Genomic DNA, 21,952 nt, shown 5'->3' on the forward strand with positions numbered 1-21,952 from the left:
AAACCTCTACTTGGTAGAGGTCCTTCTGGTTAGTCTATTTGTGGGGACTGACATAGTCCTCAGGTGAGGCCATGCTTCCTAAGACCATACCATGTGAAGCAGAAAAAGCTTTTGATAAAATTTCAATATTAATTTTGAGAAAAGCGCTCCAGAAAGAAGGCATAGAGGGAATATGCCACAATATAATAAAGGCCACATATGACAGACCCACAGCTAACATCATGTTCAATGGTGAAAAGCTGAAAGCATTTCCTCTAAGATTAGGAACAAGACATGGATGGCCACTCTCACCACTTTTATTCAACTTAGTTTTGACTTCTGGAGTCGCACAGACCTGAGTTTGAATCCTATCTCTGTCATTTACTAGCTAAATGCGCTTGAGTTTATACTCTTTCTGCCTTTGATTTTAAGTCTGTCATGCAGAGATAATTATAGGGCTAACTTCATAGGGTTGTTGGAAAATTCAGCATATATTTAACACAGGCCATGGCACATGTAAGTTCTCAAAAATGGTAGCTGTAATTTTTTTCCTACATCCTCTCTCCTGCCTATTAGGATTCATCAAGCTTCAGGCCACAGTCCTCTACCTTTTCTGTTTATATCCATTTAGAGTGTAAGTGGGAGAAGGCAATGGCACCCCACTCCAGTACTCTTGCCTGGAAAATCCCAGGGACGGGGGAGCCTGGTGGGCTGCACAGAGTCGGACACGACTGACTCGACTTAGCAGCAGCAGCAGCAGAATGTAACTGAGCCTAACCAGCACATTCTTTGGTGATTCACAAATCTCCTCCTCCATCTCGACCTTCTCATTAGGGTATCTATTCATGCAGATTTCAAACCAACCTTAGGACGTAACATAGGAAATACCTTCTGTTCATTGTCTGACCATCCTCAGATTAGAATGCCCTTCCTGTTTTCTCATTTCCATGGGTGGTACCCTCCTTGTACTTGATCTCAGGCTTCAAAGCTGCATTCTATACTGTCTGTATCTGATTATTCATTAAAGCCTGCTTATTCTTTCTCGCAGCCTCAGTTACCCTTCCTTGTCCTGACTAACAGGGAAGCCGGCTGACAGGCCGTTTGGTGCACTCCCATCCCTTGATATCCTTGTTTTTCCCTTTGTGGTCATGGTGCTTAAGAGACACTGATGATCTTCTAACTAATAAGCTAGTCTTTTATCATTTGCTGACATGCATTGCTCTTGAACTCTTTAAAATATCTATGTCTTTTTCTCTTCAACTAGGCTGTACGCTCCTTGAAGACAAAAGCAGGATATAAACAGAATTACTGTCACAGTGCTTAACCCAGTACTCAATAAAGGCTTCCCTGTGAGTCTGAGAGAACTCCGGGAGTTGGTGATGGACAGGGAGGCCTGGCGTGCTGTGATTCATGGGGTCGCAAAGAGTTGGACACGACTGAGCGACTGAAGTGAACTGAACTGATAGGGTGAATTGATTGAATATAACCCTTTCTTATTAAGAGTATGTTTTTTGTTGTTGCTTGTTTTAGCCACTAAGTCATGTGTGACTCTTTTGCAACCCCAAGGACTGTAGCCTGCCTGGCTCCTTTGTCCATGGGATTCTCCAGGCAAAAAAAATGGAGGGGGTTTCCATTTCCTTTTCTAGGAATATGTAATTTTCTAGATTACATAGCTAGATGTAAATATGTAGCTTCCTAATGCCTGTTAGGTCAGTCCAAGCTCTTCAAGCTGACCTTCTAGTTATACTGTCAGCTGGCTCCATCTTACCTGCTCTTAACTTTATCTTCCTGAAATGGGTCCTTTAGTCAGGTGACCTTGGTAAACACACACACACAACTGGGTATTAAAATAATCATCCTTCCATCTTAGTTTTGTTTGAAGTCCCAAGACATTGGGTACTTACCACCTCACATTGAAAATGCAAAGCTACCCCACCTAAGAAGGACTTGTAAAGGAGGCAGGAAAAACCAGTTTTGTGACTTTGTTCAGAAGGGCCAGGAAATTAGAAAGAAAATTTCCTTCAAAAAGTTATTTAAGTGCAGAGCCATGCCTACTTTCTAATGGTAGGCATACTGGTTTATCATAAAGGGTAAAACTCAGGAATAGACAATTAGAGGTGATACATCCGGCAAGGCATGGGAGGGTGCACAGAGCTTTCATGCCCTTTTGGAACACATCACCCTCCAAGCACTTTGATGTGCTCACCCACCTAGAAGCTGCCTGAATGCCATCGTTTAGGGAGTTTCATTAGGCATGACTGATGAAATCACTGGCCACTGGTGGTTGAACTCAATCTCCAGCCCCTCTGTCTTTACCTGGTGGTAGAAAGCAAGCTGTGTAAAAGTTCCAAGCCTCTAATCAAGGATTGGTCTTTCCAGTAACCAGTCTACATCTCAAAGCTCTCTGCTTTTTAATATGCTGTCTAGTTTGGGCATAAGTTTTCTTCCAAGGAGCAAGTGTCTTTTAATTTCATGGCTGCAGTCACCATCTGTAGTGATTTTGGAGCCCCCCAAAATAAAGCCTATCACTGTTTCCGTTGTTTCCCCATTGCCATGAAGTCATGGGACCAGATGCCATGATCTTAGTCTTCTGAATGTTGAGTTTTAAGCCAACTTTTTCACTCTCCTCTTTCACTTTAATCAAGAGGCTATTTAGTTCGTCTTTGCTTTCCGCTATAAGGGTGGTGTCATCTGCATGTCTGAGGTTATTGATATTTCTCCTGGCAGTCTTGATTCCAGCTTGTGCTTCTTCCAGCCAGTGTTTCTCATGATGTACTCTGCATATAAATTAAATAAGCAGGGTGACAATATACAGCCTTGACGTACTCCTTTTCCTATTTGGAACCAGTCAGTTGTTCCATGTCCAGTTCTAACTGTTGCTTCCTGATCTGCATACAGATTTCTCAAAAGGCAGATCAGGTGTTCTGGTATTCCTATCTCTTTCAGAATTTAAGAAATCTTAAATTCTCTCTAGGAGCCCCCATTAAGAGTCACTTCATTAGCTTAATTGAATGATGTAAAGGAGCCCCATTTAAGGAGCTCTGTGTTTTAGGAACCAGAAGCAAAGATCAAGTATGTATTTCCTATTATCCCACATCCACAAGGACCCCCTTTCCAACTGAAGCTTGAAATAAGCCTAGGCTATGGGAGAGGAGAAACTTCTGAAAAAAATTTAGAGTTTCAGTTATTAAAGTAAAATCAACATTTTTATTACTGAAATGACATTTTTCTCCTGTCTAGAAAAAGTTAAGTAGAAACAGGTGCGAGTCCTGCCCAGGGTGTCATGTGAGAAATGGAGAAAGGTTCCAGGCAGTGAGTTAGTGTGGGCAGGACAAGGGGAAATAATAAAGTGGTGTTTTCTTTATACCCTTTGGAGCGATTCTGTTTCAACACAGCTGTTATGTTTGCTGATGCTACACATGTAGACAGGTCTCTAAGGGCATGCAGACAGGCATGACTGCGTACACACGCATACACCCCTTTCTACCATTTAAGTTCTACAGTTGCACTCATCTCCTCCAAGAAATCTTTCTTGGTTAGCCCAAATCACACAGCTCTCCTTCTTGGAGTTTCTATAATTCCTGTTCTTCAAACCTAACACTTACATATGTGAACCCACACATTGATCTTTGCTTGTTTCATTTGTGTGTTTTTGCTTCTCATTATACTAAGCCTTTCACCAGAAACCACTATATTTTACTCTGGGGATATGTTTCCTATATCCCTCCATTGTCACTTAATAAAGGCTGTATGATTGATTGGTCAGATGTGTCCAGATTTCACGGTGACATCAGAGGTTGGTTACATATTCAGTTTAGTCTGAAACCTAAAGCTAACTCTTCCTGTCTCCTGATGGAAACACTGGCTCCCTGGACTCTGTTTTTTTGTTGATGGTGGCGGTGGTTGCCCCATGAACTGTTGAACAGAGCATGCTCATGAAACAGCTCATCTTCATGCAGCCTTTCTTTTACTGCTGATGAAGTGAGTGCAGTGAGTGTAGTTTGGTATATGACTTCCCGAAGATGCCTTTGATCAACGTTCATGCTATTCTATAGTTTTTGTTACCTCTTAGTCACCAGTAGGGGAGAAGGCGATGGCACCCCACTCCAGTACTCTTGCCTGGAAAATCCCATGGATGGAGTTGCCTGGTAGGCTGCTGTCCACGGGGTCGCAGAGTCGGACACGACTGAGCAACTTCACTTTCACTTTTCACTTTCTTGCATTGGAGAAGGAAATGGCAACCCACTCCAGTGTTCTTGCCTGGAGAATCCCAGGGACGGCAGAGCCTGGTGGGCTGCCGTCTATGGGGTTGCACAGAGTTGAACATGACTGAAGTGACTTAGCAGCAGCAGCAGCAGTCACCTGTAGGCTTAAGTTCTTGGTTTATGAATATTCAGCTTTTTGCTAAGAAAACTTTCTATAGAACTAGAAGAGTTTCCCAGACCGTTGGAAGTGTATTTTGAGATCAGCCTCTCTCAAAATTGCTTCAGTTATGGGCAGGGCATGCATTTCATCAGACTTCCATCATCTTTGTTAGCAACCTCTTTTTTACTTTCTCCTGAATGATGAAGGAAATTAGTCTTATGTTTTTAATCCTCCCATCTACCAAGGGAGCTGGCAGTATGTCCAAATACTCAAAAAGTTTCAGACTTAGAACATTTCAGGGCTAAAAGGAGGCTTATAGGTCCATGAAGTCTTGATATCTCTGTGAGTGGAATGGATGAATCATATATGTGCACTGAACAAATCAAACTCTACGGTGTCTCTGTAGGTGATACAGGCCTGCCATTCATATCCCAAAGCAATTGAAGTTGTTGTTAACGCCTATGAACACATCAAGTGGAACGTGAAGTGGAAAAGAGCCATCCCCGATGATGACTTGGAGGTAAAGCATCCTTTCACTTCCTCTGGTTTCCACTCCACAGGACTTCCAGAGCTCAATGGAAGGACAGGAAATTCTAATTTTAAAACAATGGGTTTTGAGAATGCTTTTCAGAATTTGAGAAGGCCACTCCAGTATGAGACAAAGGGTTATAAAATGCAGGTGTGAGAATAGATAAATAAATAGGTATGTAACACTTGGGGGCATCTTGGGAATTTCTCCATCAAGGGACAAGCTGAACAATTATATAAAGTTGACAGTTTTACTTTCTTCCCCATCAATTTAGATGAATTTAATAGCAACAACAACAACATTTGGGATTGCTCATATAGCATTTTTACCAAAAGATTAAACTGTTTTGTATAGATTATGTCACTGACTTTAATAAATTGCTTTGTGTAGATTATTTTCATTCACTTTCAAATATCCTAAAGTCTTTAGTAAGCAGGTAACAATATTAAAAACTGTGGGACTTCCCTGGTAGTCCAGTGGTTAAAAGTCCATCTGCCAATGCAAGAGACATGGGTTCCATCCCTGGTCTAGGATGGATCCCTAGGATCCTACATGCTGCGGACAACTAAGCCTGTGCCCCACAACAACTGAGCCCCAGTTCCAGAGCCATCAAGCCAAAGCTATTGAGCCGTGACCAGAGAAAACCCACACGTCACAAAGAAGACCCAACACAGCCATCAATAAATAAAGAGATAGATAGATGGATAAAATGGTGGTAAAAATGTGCACAACATAAGATTAAAAAAAGAAAACTTTGTGAAGACTCATGCAGAAAGCTCTGCAAAGCTGAGTCCTCATGCCACACGTGGACTTTGCTGCCTTTGTGATCCAGCTATTTCACTAGCCTTCTCTTCTTGGTTTTAGCCACCACAGCTGTCCCCAACATGGGAGAGGTGTTGGGCACAGAGTGCAGAGCTCATTGGGCTTAGAGGCCAGTGGCTTAGATGCAATGTTATTCTGCTACTTACTAGCTGCCTTAGCTTTGAAAAGTTGCTTAACCTGTCTTAGCTTTATTATTCATGTTTAATTTTGCCTCACCATCAGAGACTGTGGAAAGCCGCCATTAGGTATAAAGTAGGGAGCAGCAGCAGCAGCAGCAGGGACTAAACACATCACTGTTGATTTCTGTTGATGTGAGCTGTGAGGCTTTTCTGACTTTAACGTGTCCTGCCTTCCTTTTCAGAGATACTGGGATTTTTACCACTCTCTCTTCACTGTGTGCAGTAACTCTCCAAGGACGCTCATGCATTTATCAAGATGCGCCATTCGGAGAACGTTACACAGCAGATGTCACAGAGTAATTCCTTTGCTTTCCCTCCCATTGTCATTGAAAAAGTACTTGCTTTTAGAGCCAGAGGGAATCATTTATTAAGCCTTATGAGGCAGAAGTTCCCAATCCTAGATCTTTAAGTGGACTCGCTGGGTAGACACAGTTTGCATAAATAAAATGGTACTTGGGTTGATTATAACACTTCAGGGATGTAAAAACACTTTGCAAACACTGTGTCATTAATCCTAGGGTATCATGGTGAGGGGAAATACACAAGAGGTAAAGTGAAGGTATTCTCAAAAATAAGAGCATATTCAGAAGGTACTGACGTCACAATAATAATGTGTAGAGTGCACTTACTTGGTACCTGCTATAATTTTGTAAAAAATTTTCATATGTTATCTCATTTGAGAGGGGACCCAGGTTTTCTTACAACCAATCTCATTTTCTCTCCTTTAACAGTAATGAGTTTACATTACCATTCAGTTGCCAACATGCAAGGCTTTGTGATAGGCCTCTTCATCTTTGTGTCCTCCACCCTCTCCCACTTAGCAGAAATTACAGTTGCTAGTTTTGCCAACCCCTTTCCCCATACTGAGCTCCTCAACTTGCTTTCAGTGAAGAAAGCGTGAGCATAGTCAAAACAAGGAGATCTTAGAAGCAAATGAGAAGTGAAAAACAAAGATCTATCCACTTGAAAATCAGAATAGACACGTTAACGCACTCTCACTGAGATCAGGGGCGGAGATGCAAAGGTGAGTCCCAGGCAAGGACTCCAGCCCTCCAGGACGTCCTCATTTAGCAGGAGATCCAGACATGTAAGCTGGGAAGTGCAGTGGCAGGTAGCAGGGGCAAGAGCACAGATGCAGGTTCATTCTCAGTGCTTGCCTTTCAAAGTCATGTTTCTGATATGAAGTGGGGTTGTCTTTGAAGCCTGATGATAAAGAATGAAGGGATAGTGTGAAGTGGAGGGGATCTCTGGCTGCTGTGAGTGTGCATGTAGAAGGACTCACTTGCAGTTTCCTGGCACACCTAGATATTTTTATTTTAGTATCATTTGCTGCATTGTACTGTCCCAGGTTCCTTGGGGAAAATGTTGCACCCTCGATGGCTCCCATGTATGTGACAAAGAAGTTTTAGAAAATGTGTGCAAGGAAATGTATAAAAGGACTTAGGTTGGTTACTTCAGTCTTTTCCTGTAAGAGACTGACATTTCAGAGCATTTTAGCTAGAAGATAAGGAGAATTTTGCTGGTGATGGCTGGGTGCAGGAAGCACGTAGAAACACTTTGAAAATAGTAGACGTTTGAGAAACTTGGAAAGGCTAGTGCGTTAATCAGGTTTGTTAATGGTTTGCAGAAAGAGACATGTAGATGGTTAACCTTTGGACTTCATGGTTTGAGGCCCCTTTTCACTTCACGTATTTGTTCTTGCTAGTCACAAATAGCAAGATACATTTTGATATGCTCAGAGACTTCCAGCATTACGTTTTAGAGTTTAGATCAGAAGTAATTAAGCACAAATCGATTTGCCAGTTGTGAGCAGGATTTTTTTCTGGGGGTGGGATGTATGTACATGTGTATGTTTCTCCATCTTGGTGAAGTTTAGAGGCTTGAGTTTTGAGTAGAGATGAAATCAAATATTCCACTAGCCTGCCACCTAGACTGTGCTTTGCGTCTTGGGATCTGCATCCTCCTGGTGCTGTGTAGGAAAAATAATGTGGATGCAATGCTTTCTAAAGCATTGGTTCTACTCAGATATTTTTGGAGGACTATTTTGTACGAAAATGAGATCTGTATTATGGAATAGAATACTGTGTATGTGTGAACTAGTCATAAAACATGATCCTTAAAACAGACAAACAAAACAGTTTACTTGCGGCAAGTGGTGTAGAACACATTCTAGAATGCCAGGTGGAGTTGTTGCCCGCCCCTCCCCCCCAGTTTCAGGAGTATTCTGGAGAAACACTTGTGATGCTGACTTGGGCGATAATGCTGAGGCTGAGGACACGAAAGGAGAGAGGATGTCCCTTGCATGGGGAAATAACGTTTCTCAGGCTGCCTGCCGTGCTTAGACGATCTGTGTTAATCTAGTGTCTGATACAGAACAACTTGTTTTGGATGGTTTATCTGTAGATTTAAAGTTGTTTCTCCTCATCTTTGAACCTTCATTTAGAGGACTTAAATAAAGCTCTTCCCTTTCCTTTCGTCTTTGTGAGTTATCTGTTGATAAGACTTTTTCCTAACTGACTTCTCAGCAGTTAAACTAAAGAACTCTACGTGATTCATTGCTTTCTTCCACATTGAGAAAAAAAAGAGAATGAGAAGATATGCCTGTAAATAAATAATAGTTTCTAAAGAAAGTAAAGCGTAAACACAAATAAAACACAGGCAATTGCTTTGAGACCAAAAAGTGTTTTAACAATAAAAAGAAACTGTGCTGAATCATAGTCTTCTATCTGTCACCCTCTCTGTCCTCTTGGATTTCTAATTTCTTTTCATTCTCACCATTCAAGCAACCATGAGCAGGAGCAACAGAGGAAATTATATCCTCATGATAGCTTTGTTAACTTTCTGAAAATAGTCACTTGATGAGGAAGAATATAGATAGTAAATAGTCGCATGTGAAAAAGAATCTTTGAGATGAGGGAAGACCACCCTTTCTGTTTTCTCCCTTCTTAGAAGCTAGACACACAAGTTCTGTTTTTAAATCACCTAGTGTTACACTGTCACTTTGTCCTTCCATCCAGAACCCAGTGGTTTCCAATAAAAAATACAGCAGTCAAAAGCCAACTGTTTAAGGATGAAAAAAGTAACAAACCATTTGCAGTGGCTTATCAATGTTGGAAAAAAAAACAGCTGAGCCTTATATTTTTGTTACTCAGCTGATTGTTTTCAACTACACACTTTCAAAACTTTTTAGAACAATCCAATGATTTATTTTTTTTGAAACACAGACACCAGATCCAGTAGATGGAAGGAATGCATTGTCATTTTCTTTGGGGTATGAACAGAGGCGCTACAGTGAAGTGTTAGGAGTTTTGGCTCTGTTGCCTGTCTATCTAAGTTTTTATCCTGACTCTCAACCTAATTTGACCTGTCATCTGGGGGAAATGACATGCTTGCTCCATGCCTCAGTTTCCTCATTTGTAAAGTTGCAAATGGTAGTGGTACCTACCTCATAAAAGTTTTATATGATCACTTTGAAGTGCAGGGAAGGAAAAGTTTTACTTGACCCTCTTAGGGTCCCTGACTGGGTCTGAAAATTAAACTAACAAAGACAGACTAACAGGAGAAAAGCACATAAATTTACTTAATATGCTTCACATGACATGGAAGCCTTTCTAAGGAAATGAAGACCCTGAAGAAACAACCTTGAGTGTCTTCATGCTAGGTTTGATGATAAGTGGGTAGTTGTGTAGAAATATGATAGATTAAGGAATATGAGGTCAGTGTGGTAAACTAGGGGAAGCCTGGGAATCCTAACCATTCTTTAGGATTCTTCTTTTTTAATTAATTGTTGCTTTACTGTGTTGAGTTAGTTTCCACTGTACGGCAGAGTGAACCAGCCATACGTATACACATGTCCCCTCCCTTTTGGACTTGCTCCCCATTCGGGTCCCTACAGTGCATTAAGTAGAGCTCTCTGAGCTATACGACAGCTTTTCTTTAGTTACCTATTTTATGCATGGCATCAATAGTGTGTGTGTGACAATCCCAGTCTCCCAATTTCTCCCACCACCACTTTCCCCCCTTGGTATCTGTGTATTTGTTCTCTACACCCGTGTCTCTCTTTTTGCCTTACATGTTCCATGTTTCTATATACATTCATGTACGACATCTGGTGTTGTCTTTCTGACTTACTTCCCTCTGTATGACTGTCTCTAGGTCCATCCAGGTCTCTGCAAATGACCCAGTTTCATTCCCTTTTTATGGCTGAGTAGTATTGCATTGTCATGAGTCTTCTTGATGTCCCTTTGTCTTAGAAGATAACGGTGCTCCTTTCCTCCAGATTTAGGGAGAACACCTCCTGCAGGAGGGTTTTATGACCTATTTCAGGGAAGAAGGGGCAGGGATGGTCAGAGTGATCTTCCTATTTTTGCCGTTTTCTTTAACTCTGTCAGTTTAAAACAGTCACTATGCCCAGGTGCCACATATGGGAATGGTGTGTCTAGAACCCACCAGAAGGTTAAATCTTTAGTACATTAAAGAACATGGAACAGAGTATGACATTCAGCAAGGATTTTAATATTATTGTTGTCCTTTTTACTGTCATATTCATTATTATTTAGGGAGCGCTATCTACCACTGAGTAACATTTTCATAGAGTGAAGCTGCAGCTGAAGGTGACATTTGCTAGATTTGTTCACTTTTGGAACTACTTGTTGAGCGTCTTCTATGTACCAGGCATTTTGCTGGCCGCTGGGAATCAACGGATGACCAGACAAACCAGGTCCCTGACCTTCTTGGGGTTTTTTGAGTTGGGGGCCAGAGATGGAAATAACACTGATGTGGAGGATTAGCAAACAGGCATACTGATTAATTTGTGAAATTTTGCCCTTTTTTTAAGTGGGTTTATCAAGGATGCAGTAACTCCTTTTACCATTTCCTGAAGGCTGCGGAATCACTTTATCACGTGGATAAAGAGTGTCAATCAGCTGTTTCCATCTTCACTGAGGGAAGAGGAAGAAATTATCCTGGTAGCAGGAAGAACATAGATTGTCAATTCAGATTCCCAGCAGTGAGGGTTCCTGCACGTCAGAGTGAATGCACAGGAAGGGCTGGAGGATTTAATTTAATTACTCTTTCACTTTCAAGGGTTTATTCAGTGCTAATACATGTATGGTTCTGTGTAAAATATGGACAGAAGAAGGGAGTGTTGATACCAAATTCCTGCAAGGTTCACTTTCAGTAGCTCAAAGTTTTCTTTTCTTTTTTTTTGGTCTTTTTGTTTTTGAGCATATTAAAAAGCAGAGACATTACTTTGCTAACCAGTGTCCGTCTAGTCAAGGTTATGGTTTTTCCCGTGGTCATGTATGGATGTGAGAGTTGGTCTATGAAGAAAGCTGATCGCCGAAGAATTGATGCTTTTGAACTGTGGAGTTGGAGAAGACTCTTGAGAGTCCCTTGGACTGCAAGGAGATCCAACCAGTCCATTCTAAAGGAGATCAATCCTGGGTGTTCATTGGAAGGACTGATGCTAAAGCTGAAACTCCAATACTTTGGCCACCTCATGCGATGAGTTGACTCACTGGAAAAGAGTCTGATGCTAGGAGGGATTGGGGGCGGGAGGAGAAGGGGACGACAGGGAATGAGGTGGCTGGATGGCATCACCAACTCGATGGACATGAGTTTGAGTGAACTCCGGGAGTTGGTGATGGACAGGGAGGCCTGGCGTGCTGTGATTCATGGGGTTGCGGAGAGTCGGACACGACTGAGCGACTGAACTGAACTGAACTGAAGAATAAAAGGTATACAGTGGGTTTTTAAAAGTTAGATGCTATCTAATGGAGCTGTTTTTCTGTCAACCTGCCATAAAATGGTTGATTAGAAATGATTTTCAAAACCTGTATTTCAGTGGCAAATTGCCTTCCTCCTATATTTGGTTACACTTGTCACCAATGAGAAGCAGTGTTTGAAATATGAAAAAACAACCTCCAAGAAGCAGTTGATTATTTTCTTTTTTTTTCTTTTTCTTTCCTTCTTTTTTAATTTTAGCGACACTAAGTTAATTAGGTGTGCTGAAATTTCTTATTTAGTAATTGATTTTCTCAGAGGTATGCCTCAATGATATTGTATAACAACTATGCAAATATATGTTAATCCAGCCAAGGAAATAAAATAATGATGCTACCTTTTACTTCTTAAAGACACCAGTGGATTCGCTCTTAGTGCTTAATCAAGTGCGGAAGATTTGACAAAGCAGAACTATCGTCACGTGGTGTTTTGGGTGGCTTTGAAGTAGAAGTTAAGTACCAGAGGTCTTCTCAAGCTCCAAGTGCCCAGTCATTGCCCAGAGTCACAAGGGAAGATGTTTACTCACTGCCCCATATTGGATTTCAGGGAACCTGAAAGTCTCTGATTGAGAAGAGGTGGGAATTAATGGAGATTATAATCAATTTAATTTAGGAAGCAAGACAAACTCAGCTGCCTTTCAGAACACAAATTCTCTCTTTCCCCTGTTCAGGGTCTGGCAGGATGACTTTAAGGGGCTGCATCAGCCAGTCTCCTTTCCCCTGTCTTCTCGGTGGTTTCACGCAATGGAAAAACCACCAGGAGACTGAAGAGCCGGAGGCGATGGAGATGGGGGCACTTCCTGGCTCCTTCTCTGCTGGGCCTTCTCTTGATGTTGGGTGAATTCCTTCCTCAAGGCCACAGTTCCTATGATGAGCCCTTCTCCTAAGCTACTATTCAGTCACCCTTGAGTGTGCAGTTCATTTCTTGTTGGGATTTTGGCAAATGCATAAACCATGCTTAAGACTGTGATAGTCAGTGAGATCCCAGCTGGTGGGCCAGACGATACGTGCCGTCAGTGTTGAGGGCAGAGAGGGGTCACTGGGGACCAGTGGTCAGGCCAGTGGTCTTGATCTGTGACCTGAAGAAAGGGAGGGTTGGGTAATAATTTGAGTCAGAATAGGACAGTGGAAGGGCTGGAGTTTATGGTGAGTAGCCTCGGTGAAGGGTTAGAACTAACATACAGTAAGCATTTACTATCAATTAGACAAGCTTGGTGCAAGTAAAAGATGAACATTTTTTGTAGAGAGTGGAGAATGAGGTTGGCAGGGCTGGGTGGGATCAAATCACGAGATATCTTTAACCATGTGGAAGCACTGTGGGAAATCAATGGAATATTATTATTATCATAATTACTCTTTTCCACCCCTATGGCTTTAACAGTAATAATAATTATGATACAACTACATAACATATATTTTATGATTTTCAGAGCATCTTCATGATGCTTAATAAATATAACTGCCTTTACCATTACCTTCAACTCTTCTTCCATGCCAAAAAAGTTTACGATTCTGAAGATTTAGATGTGGAAAAAAATATAAAATATGAGATTAATAAACTCTTTTCCTCCCACGTAAAACACTCCAATCAAATGGAATACTTTACTGGAGCAGAAAAGAATGATAGCCTTGCATTTTTTTAAATATCAAAAAGCTAAAGAATTTTTTTAAATTGGGAAACCTTTTTTAAAAGGGAAAATTTTCTTCTAGTGCAAAAGAGGATAAAGGAACAGACACAAAATTTGGAGTTTGAGCACTGCTTGTAACTCTTGCCACAGCAGTGTTGAACTGATAAATTGTTTACAGAAGCATTGACATAATTACAGTCCTTCAGGAACCCCAGATCTCCCAGTACTGCTGAAGTCAAAGGAACAACAAAAGGCCTCTTTGTAAGGTGATCCATCAGGGAGAGCTCAGGTAGCACTGAATTGTTTCTAAGTAACTTTGTCTGATTCTATGATAAAGATGCATACAAAGAAACTGCAAAGCTTTGTTCCCATGCATTAGCAAAACAGGGTGACATGGGAGGAAAAATCTGAATTTTGGAATCCAGTCGTTGAGTTTTAATCTTGACTGTGCTACTTAATAACTGTGTGAACTTGGGCTAGTTTCTTAGCCCATGGGTCAATTTCTTTATTTGATAAACTAGTTATTAACTACCTGATCTGGGAACTACGTGAAATGATGCATGTAAAGCATCCCAAGTGTCTGGTGTTCAGCTGAACCCTAATCAACACTCAGATGGTGCATGAGTCTACTGGGTGGGAGGCATTATGTAGAGTATACCTGAGAACATGTAGAGCTTCTAAGACATGCGTGGCATGGACCATGGGCTTTTTCTTTTTTTAATTGCATTTTAACTGCAACAATTTTTTTCTGGTGCTACCAAGTCTCTGAAGCAAACTGTTCCAAGCCGACTTTTTTAATGGTTCTCTGCTGTTGGCAGTTTGACCTGAAGGAGGCAGTGTAGGCGAGTGTTCTCCCTACTGTGAATCAGAGCTTTGGAGCTACCATCAGGTCTCAGTTCTAAAGAGAAACTCAGGATGACCTGAAGACTTACAGATGAGATATGACACCATAAAAATCCTAGGAGAGAACATTAGGCAAACATTATCTGACATAGACCACAGCAATGTTTTCTTCGGTCAGGCTCACAAAGCAAAAGAAATACAAGCAAAAATAAACAAATGGGACCTAATCAAACTTATAAGCTTTTGCACAGGAAAGGAAACCATAAATAAAACAAAAAGACAACCTATGAACTGGGAGAAAATATTTACAAATGATGCAACCTACAAGGGCTTAGTTTCCAAAATATACAGATAGTGTAAACGGCTCTCTCTCTCTCTATATATATATATATATATATTTTTTTTTTTTAAATGCCCAGTCAAAAAATGGGCAAAAGACCTAAATAGACATTTCCCCAAGGAAGATATACAGATGACCAACAGGCACATAAAAAGATGCTGAACATCACCAATTATTAAAGAAATGCAAATAAAAACTATGACGAGGTGTCACTTCACACCAGTCAGAATGGCCATCATCAAAAAGTCTGCAAATAATAAATGCCGGAGAGGGTGTGTAGAGAAGGGAAACTTCCTATACTGTTGCTTGGAATGTAAACTGGTACAGCCACGATGGAGAACAGGATGGATGTTCCTTAAAAAAGGAAAGATAGAGTTATCATATGATCCAGCAATCCTGCTCCTGAACACATACCCAGAGAAAACTCTTATTTCAAAAGGATACGTGCAACCCCAATGTTCAGAGCAGCACTATATACAATAGCCAGGACTGGAAGCAGCCTACGTGCTCCTCAACAGATGAATGGACAAAGAAGACGTGCTATACATATACAATGGAATAGTACTCAGCCATAAAAGAATGAAGTAATGCCATTTTCAGCAACAATGGATGGACCTAGACATTACCATTACCAAGTGAAGTCAGTCAGACAGAAAAAGGCAAATACTATATGATACCACTCACATGTGGAATCTTAAAAATACGTTACAAATGAACATAGTCACAAAATAGAAATAGACTTACAGATGCAGAAGACAAGCTTATTACCAAAGTGGAAGGAGGGGGAGGGATAAATTAGGAGTTTGGAATTAGCAGACACACATATAGAATATATAAACAACAATGTCCTACTGTATAGCATGGGAAACTATCTTCAGTATCTTATAATAAACTGTAATGGAAAAAAAAATCTGAAAACTGAATCACTTTGTTGTACACCAGAAACTAACACAACATTGTAAATCAACTATGGTGCTGCTGCTGCTGCTAAGTCGCTTCAGTCGTGTCCGACTCTGTGCGACCCCATAGATGGCAGCCCACCAGGCTCCACCGTCCCTGGGATTCTCCAGGCAAGAACACTGGAGTGGGTTGCCATTTCCTTCTCATACTTCAATTTAAAAAGTTAAAATTAAAAAAATTAAAAAGCATCTCTGAAGAAAACCAAACTGGAAAGCTCAAAGAAGACAAAAAGATCCACAGCAAGTTTCATTAATCTGGTTACGGTTTCAAAGAAACCTGCTTTGCCCTTTGATCTGGGAATAAGAGGTCTTAAAACCACAGTTTTCTATCCTGTTTCACATCATCCAGAGGAAAACGAGACTTGCAGTGAGTTTCTCTCCGTGTGGCGTGGAAATGGACAGTCTCATTAGTGGCCCCGTCCGTTTGACTTCTGTTTTCTGCCCTGCTTCCCCCTCGCCCTCCCTCTCTCCGTTTCCCTTCCCTTCTTGTCTCTCATCCTCATTTTTTAGTGTCCTTGTTGCCTCTGCTTGGCCAGGAGCTCAGTGTGGGCTATGCAGAGGCAATGCTGATGAATTCCTAGTGACCGTCAGTCATTGGTGAGACCAGTGTCTCCTGCAGCTTTGCTTCGGGATGCATGAAGGTGACACTTAAGTTATGCAGAAACTGGGACATTTTGTGCTTCTTTCTAATTCTTTGATTCCTTGTTCCCAGTCTGAAAGCCACAATTATGGAGGAATTTGTTTTCTTCTTAGCAGTAGATTACAGGTTAGAGATAAGGGTCAAGCTTGAAGCAAAAACTACCAAAGAGGTAATGAGAAAAGTTTCCAAGATGAGACCGGCGTGATTCAGGTCTGTCTGCCTTGGCAGCGCCGGAGAAGAGGCCTGGTCACCCAGTCTCGTTTCTTAGCATCCCACTTACTGCTGTGTGTGTGCTTGCTAAGTTGCTTCAGTTGTGTCTGACTCTTTGTGACCCTATGGACCACAGCCCGCCAGACTCGTCTGTCCATGGGATTCTCCAGGCAAGAATACTGGAGTGGGTTGCCATGCCCTCCTCCAGGGGATCTTCCCAACCTCTTATGTCTCCTGCGTTGGCAGGCAAGTTCTGCCAATCTCTTATGTCTCCTGCATTGGCAGGAGCTCAGACACGCATCTCTTACCTCTCCTGCATTGGCAGGAAAGTTCTTTACCACTCGCACCACCCAGGAAACCCACATATTGCTGCACCATCAGACAACTCTTTAGTGAAGTCTTGAGGTAGTTCCTTTCGGAAAGAGCAGAAGAGTCGCTTCCCGAGATCATCTAGCAGCTAGCTGGCCACACGGATAAACAAAGCAAGTCAGCCACCCTGGGTTAGAATTCCTCTCTGCCACCCACTCCCTCTAAGACATTTTCTCTCTTTGCAAGTAGGGGCAGTAATCGCCTCATTGTGGAGTTGATGGGAAGGTAAATAAAAATGAGCGTGTTTAGTACAACGCCAGGCACATAGTTAACGTTTATGAAGTGGTGATTATTATTATTATAGTCCCATCCTGCTTGTCTTTTCCAGCTGAACTCTGTAAGTTTATAAATGACTTGTGGGACTTCCCTGGTGGCTTAGTGGTAAAGAATCCACATGCCAATACAGGATGCACAGGTTCGATCCCTGGGTCAGGAAGATCCCCTGGAGAAGGACATGGCAACCCACTCCAGTATTCTTGCCTGGGAAATCCCATGGAGAGAGGAGCCTGGCAGGTTACAGTCCATGGGGTCCAAAGAGTCAGGCACGATTTAGCAAGTAAACAGCAACAACAAAGTGACTTGTAGACCCCACGCATGTTAGAAACATTTAGACACAGACACATACTAGCAAACAGGTGAGTAGAATGTGTGGATACATCTGTTCAGGAATATGCCATCAGTATGTGTTGCAGTTCACAGGAGGAAATCTGCCCATGTCTAAACACAGGACACATCCAAAGAAATCTATAGGTCCTCTCGCAATGTGTTGATATTTGAGATGGTCTTCAATAATCCTTACATTTTCTTTTCTGCCTTGGGACAGGGCTGACTAACTCATTGAACATGTTCTGCCTCTATATGTATAGTTTACCTTTCTTATTTAGATATTCAGTTCAGTTCATTTGCTCAGTCTTGTCTGACTCTTTGCGACCCCATGGACTGTAGTGCACCAGGCCTCCCTGTCCATCACCAGCTCCTGGAGTTTGCTCAGACTCATATCCACTGAGTTGGTGATTCCATCCAACCACCTCGTCCTCTGTTGTCTCCTTCTCCTCCCGCCTTCAATCTTTCCCAGCATCAGGGTCGTTTCTAATGAGTCAGTTCTTTGCATCAGGTGGCCAAAGTATTGGAGTTTCAGTTTCAGCATCAGTTCTTCCAATGAGTATTCAGGACTGATCTCCTTTAGGATGGACTTGTTGGATCTCCTTGCAGTCCAAGGGACTCTCAAGAGTCTTCTCCAACACCACAATTCAAAAGCATCGATTCTAAATTGCTCAGCTTTCTTTATACTCCAACTCTCACATCCATACATGACTACTGGAAAAACCAAAGCTTTGACTAGACAGACATTTGTTGGTAAAGTAATGTCTCTGTGTTTTAATATGCTGTATAGGTTGGTCATAACTTTTCTTCCAAGGAGCAAGTGTCTTTTAATTTCATGGCTGCAGTGATCATCTGCAGTGATTTTGGAGCCCAAAAAAATAAAGTCTGTCACTGTTTCCATTGTTTCCCCATCTATTTGCCATGAAGTGATGGGACCAGATGCCATGATCTTAGTTTTCCGAATGTTGAGTTTTAAGCCAGCTTTTTCACTCTACCTGGTGCTTAAATTTGAGCTCTCTTGAGATGGCAAATGGGTGGCATGTCCCTTTTCCCATCTGCAGCAGGCAGTTCTAACCAGTTGAGATACTCTATCCTGCTGAACACAGACTCAGCCACTGAATCCTCCTCAACACAATGTGTAGACTGCCACTGCCAGTGCTCACAGTTGACAGGCAAGGTTAAACTTTTGTCATCTCTGGGTTCTATTTTCAAGATTCTCACAGACTCATGGTCATATATTATGTAAATAAAAAGCTGGAAGAGATAGAAAGAAGGTGATAATTACTGGCACAGATTTTTTGTCTTCGTTTTTTGTTTGTTTTCTCTCTGTGTGTGTGTATAAGTACAGAATTTTTTCAAGTGTTTGTTGAGCTGGTCCCTGTAGCAGGTGCTGGGGATTCAGAGGTAAATAACGATAGTCAAAGTCCCAGACCTCATGGGGTCATTTTAAGAAATGCTAATGCACACTCCCCACCAACGCTTTAAAAAATCTTAATGAGCAAATTAGGTTAATTGCACATAAGAGGCAGGTTAAGGGCCTCACTCATCATATCGTGTTGCATCATCGGTCTGTCTACTGTCTCCCCAACTAGGCTATAACCTTCTTAAAGGAAAGAACTTCTGTTTTTCAAAAGACTAAGGTAAGATTTATATACATCAATATGCACAACCTTTAGATAATTGGGTGAATTTTTATAAACATATATAGCTGTGTAATCAATACTCTAATAAAGATAGAGAACACATATTATCCAGGAATGTTCCTTTCTGCCTCTTCCTAGTAAATCCTCACCTCCCATAGGCAACATCGTGTTATTTCTATTACCAGATGCTAGATTTACCTGTTCTTGAATTTCATAGAAATAGAATTATATAGTATGTACTCCTCAATGTCTAACTTCTTTCTCTCAACATAGTATTTTGGAGATTCATCCAGATTTTCCCGCATATCAGTAGTTTGTACCCCTTTATTGCCTAGTAGTTGTTCCATTGTATGAAAATACCACAATATGTTTGGGCTTCCCAGGTGGCACTAGAGGTAAAGAACCCACCTGCCAGTGCAGGAGACCGAAGAGACCTGGGTTCAATCCCTGTGTCAGGAAGATCCCCTGGAGCAGGGTATGGCAACCCACTCTAGCGTTCTTGCCTGGGGAATCCCATGGATAGAGAAGCCTGGCAAGGTACAGTCTATGGGGTCGCACGGAGTCGGACATGACTGAAGCGACTTAAAACACACACACACCACAATATGTTTATCCATTCTCCTCTTGATAGAGATTTGGGTTATTTCCGGTCTGAGGTAATAATGGATGATGGTTAATTTTATGTGTCAACTTGGTTAGACTGTGATACCCAGATGTTTGGTCAAAAAGCAATCTAGATGCAACTGTGAAGGTATATTTTTAGAAGTGATCAACAGGCTTAGAGTGTACTCAGACTCATTATACTCCATATTATGAAAGCAGATTGTCCTCCATAATACAGTCAGCTTAAGACCTTATAAGAAAAAGACTGAGGTCCTCAGAGGAAGGATTTCTGCTTCCAGACGGCCTTCAGATTCAGAATTAAAGCACGAACTCTTATATAGGCTTCCAGCTTGCCCTGAAGATTTCAGATGAGAGTTTCTACAATCACATAAGCCAATTCTTTCAAATAAATAAATCTTTCTCTCTCTGAATATATATACACAGCCTAGTGGTTCTGTGTCTCTGGGGAACCTTGACTAACACAATGGACAAACTTGCTATAAACATTCTTGCTGAAGTCTTTTTGTGGACATGTTTCCATTTCCCTTGGGTAAATATCTAGGAGTGGAATCAAAAGGTCAGTCAGTGGGCATATATTTAACTTCATAAGAAAGTGCCAAACGGTTTTCCAAAGTTATGGACATTTTTTCACTCCCATCAGCAATACATGAGAGTTCTAGTTGCTGCACATTCTTATCAACATTTAGTGGTGTCAGCCTTTTTAATTTTAGCTGTTTCAATGGGTGTGCACTGATACGTATTTGTAGTTTTTAATTTGCATTTCTCTGAGAGCTAATCATGTTAAACAGCTTCTCTTGTGCCTATGGGTGTTTGTTTATCTTCTTTGGTGGACTGCCTGTTCAAATATTTTGCGATTTGTTCCTTTTGAGTCTCAACTGGTAGCATTTAGTGGGAGTTACACAACTATTGAATGAATGAATGGAAGAATGTTATATCCTCTATTATCAGTGATTATTCTGCAGTGATTATTAAATCTTTGTCCAGTTATTTATAATGCTTCTAAAATGCTTCAGTAATGCCTGATACATAGGCAGCAGTCAACATTTGTCAGCTACTAATACCATCCCTATTTTTTGTGAGGAATTGGAGATCAGAAAGATTATGTGACTTAACCCAGTTTACCTGGTTACTAACTGTCAAAAACGCTACTCAACTTTGGGTTCTGTAATTTCACTTTTTTATTTTTTGTTATTAATAGCTTGGTCATTTAAATATAGGATTCACTGTTAAATGTGTTACTTCATTTTTCTCTTGTCTGTTACTTATGGCACATCTATTATTGCAAATACAATGGTGCTAATCATTTTACTTGTGTTTAACTCATTTAAACACAATGATTTGGGGCCCCAAAACCACTGAAGATGGTGACTGCAGTCATGAAATTAAAAGACGCTTGCTCCTTGGAAGAAGAGCTATGACAAACCCAGGCAGCCTATTAAAAAGCAGAGACATTACTTTGCCAACACAAAGGTCCATCTAGTCAAAGCTATGGTTTTTCCAGTAGTCATGTATGGATGTGAGAGTTGGACTATAAAGAAAGCTGTGTGCCGAAGAATTGATGCTTTTGAACTGTGGTATTGGAGAATACTCTTGAGAGTCCCTTGGACTGTAAAGAGATCCAACCAGTCCATCCTAAAGGAAAGTAGTCCTGAATATTCATTGGAAGGACTGATGCTGAAGCTGAAACTCCAATACTTTGGCCACTTGATGTGAAGAACTGACTCATTACAAAAGACCCTGATGCTGGGAAAGATTGAGGGCAGGAGGAGAAGGGGACGACAGAGGATGAGATGGTTGGATGGCATCACTGACTCAATGGATATGAGTTTGTGCAAACTCTGGGAGGTGATGGACAGAGAAACCTGGCATGCTGCAGTCCATGGGCTCGCAAAGCATCAGACACAACTGAACGACTGAACTGATACTGAACTCATTTAATTCTCACTACAATCCTATGATTGTACTATGAAAGTACTATTATATTTATTTTAGACAATGAAACTCTAGCACAGAGATGTTATGCAATTACCCAAGGTCACATAGCCAATTAAGAGGTACAGGCAGGATTCAGGCTTGGTTGGTCCCATACCAATGCCCAGGTGTTTTGTTGTGCTTCTAAACCATAATATTCTACTGTTTCTTATGACAAGAATAATTCTGGACAAGTTGAATTTTAGGGGTTAGTGAAACAGCAGGATAGAGAAGTTCAACAGAGTTATAACACTTAGGAGAAAGTTATTGACAGAGATGGGGGCAGGGGACCGGAGAGGAAAGTGTGGTAAGCCTGTGCCTGTGTGTTCAGTAAACTGCAAGACCATTCTAGGAAAGGTGTGTTAGAAGTGGTTAGAGAAAGTGCTGAATATATTTGACGATGGACAAAGTCTAACAGTTTGATTCCAGAAAGTTCTATCATGGCCCCCATTTTTTATGGACCTG

At 41.3% G+C, this 21,952-nt stretch overlaps 1 protein-coding gene across 1 annotated transcript in view; it reads left to right on the top strand.

The window, feature by feature from the left end:
- Window positions 1–11,010, top strand: part of ASB4 (ankyrin repeat and SOCS box containing 4) — an 86,743-nt gene extending 75,733 nt beyond the window's left edge. Inside the window, exons 4-5 of the mRNA XM_055420459.2 lie at window positions 4,751–4,864; window positions 6,057–11,010. Of these exons, the coding sequence (XP_055276434.1) occupies window positions 4,751–4,864; window positions 6,057–6,245 (303 nt within the window). The 3' untranslated portion in view covers window positions 6,246–11,010. The remainder of the gene's footprint in view (window positions 1–4,750; window positions 4,865–6,056) is intronic.
- The last annotated feature ends 10,942 nt before the right edge of the window (window positions 11,011–21,952 follow it).

This window comes from Moschus berezovskii, chromosome 3 (assembly GCF_049115385.1).
Source record: "Moschus berezovskii isolate FMDL1 chromosome 3, NW_MosBer_1.0, whole genome shotgun sequence".
Lineage (NCBI taxonomy): Eukaryota > Metazoa > Chordata > Mammalia > Artiodactyla > Moschidae > Moschus > Moschus berezovskii.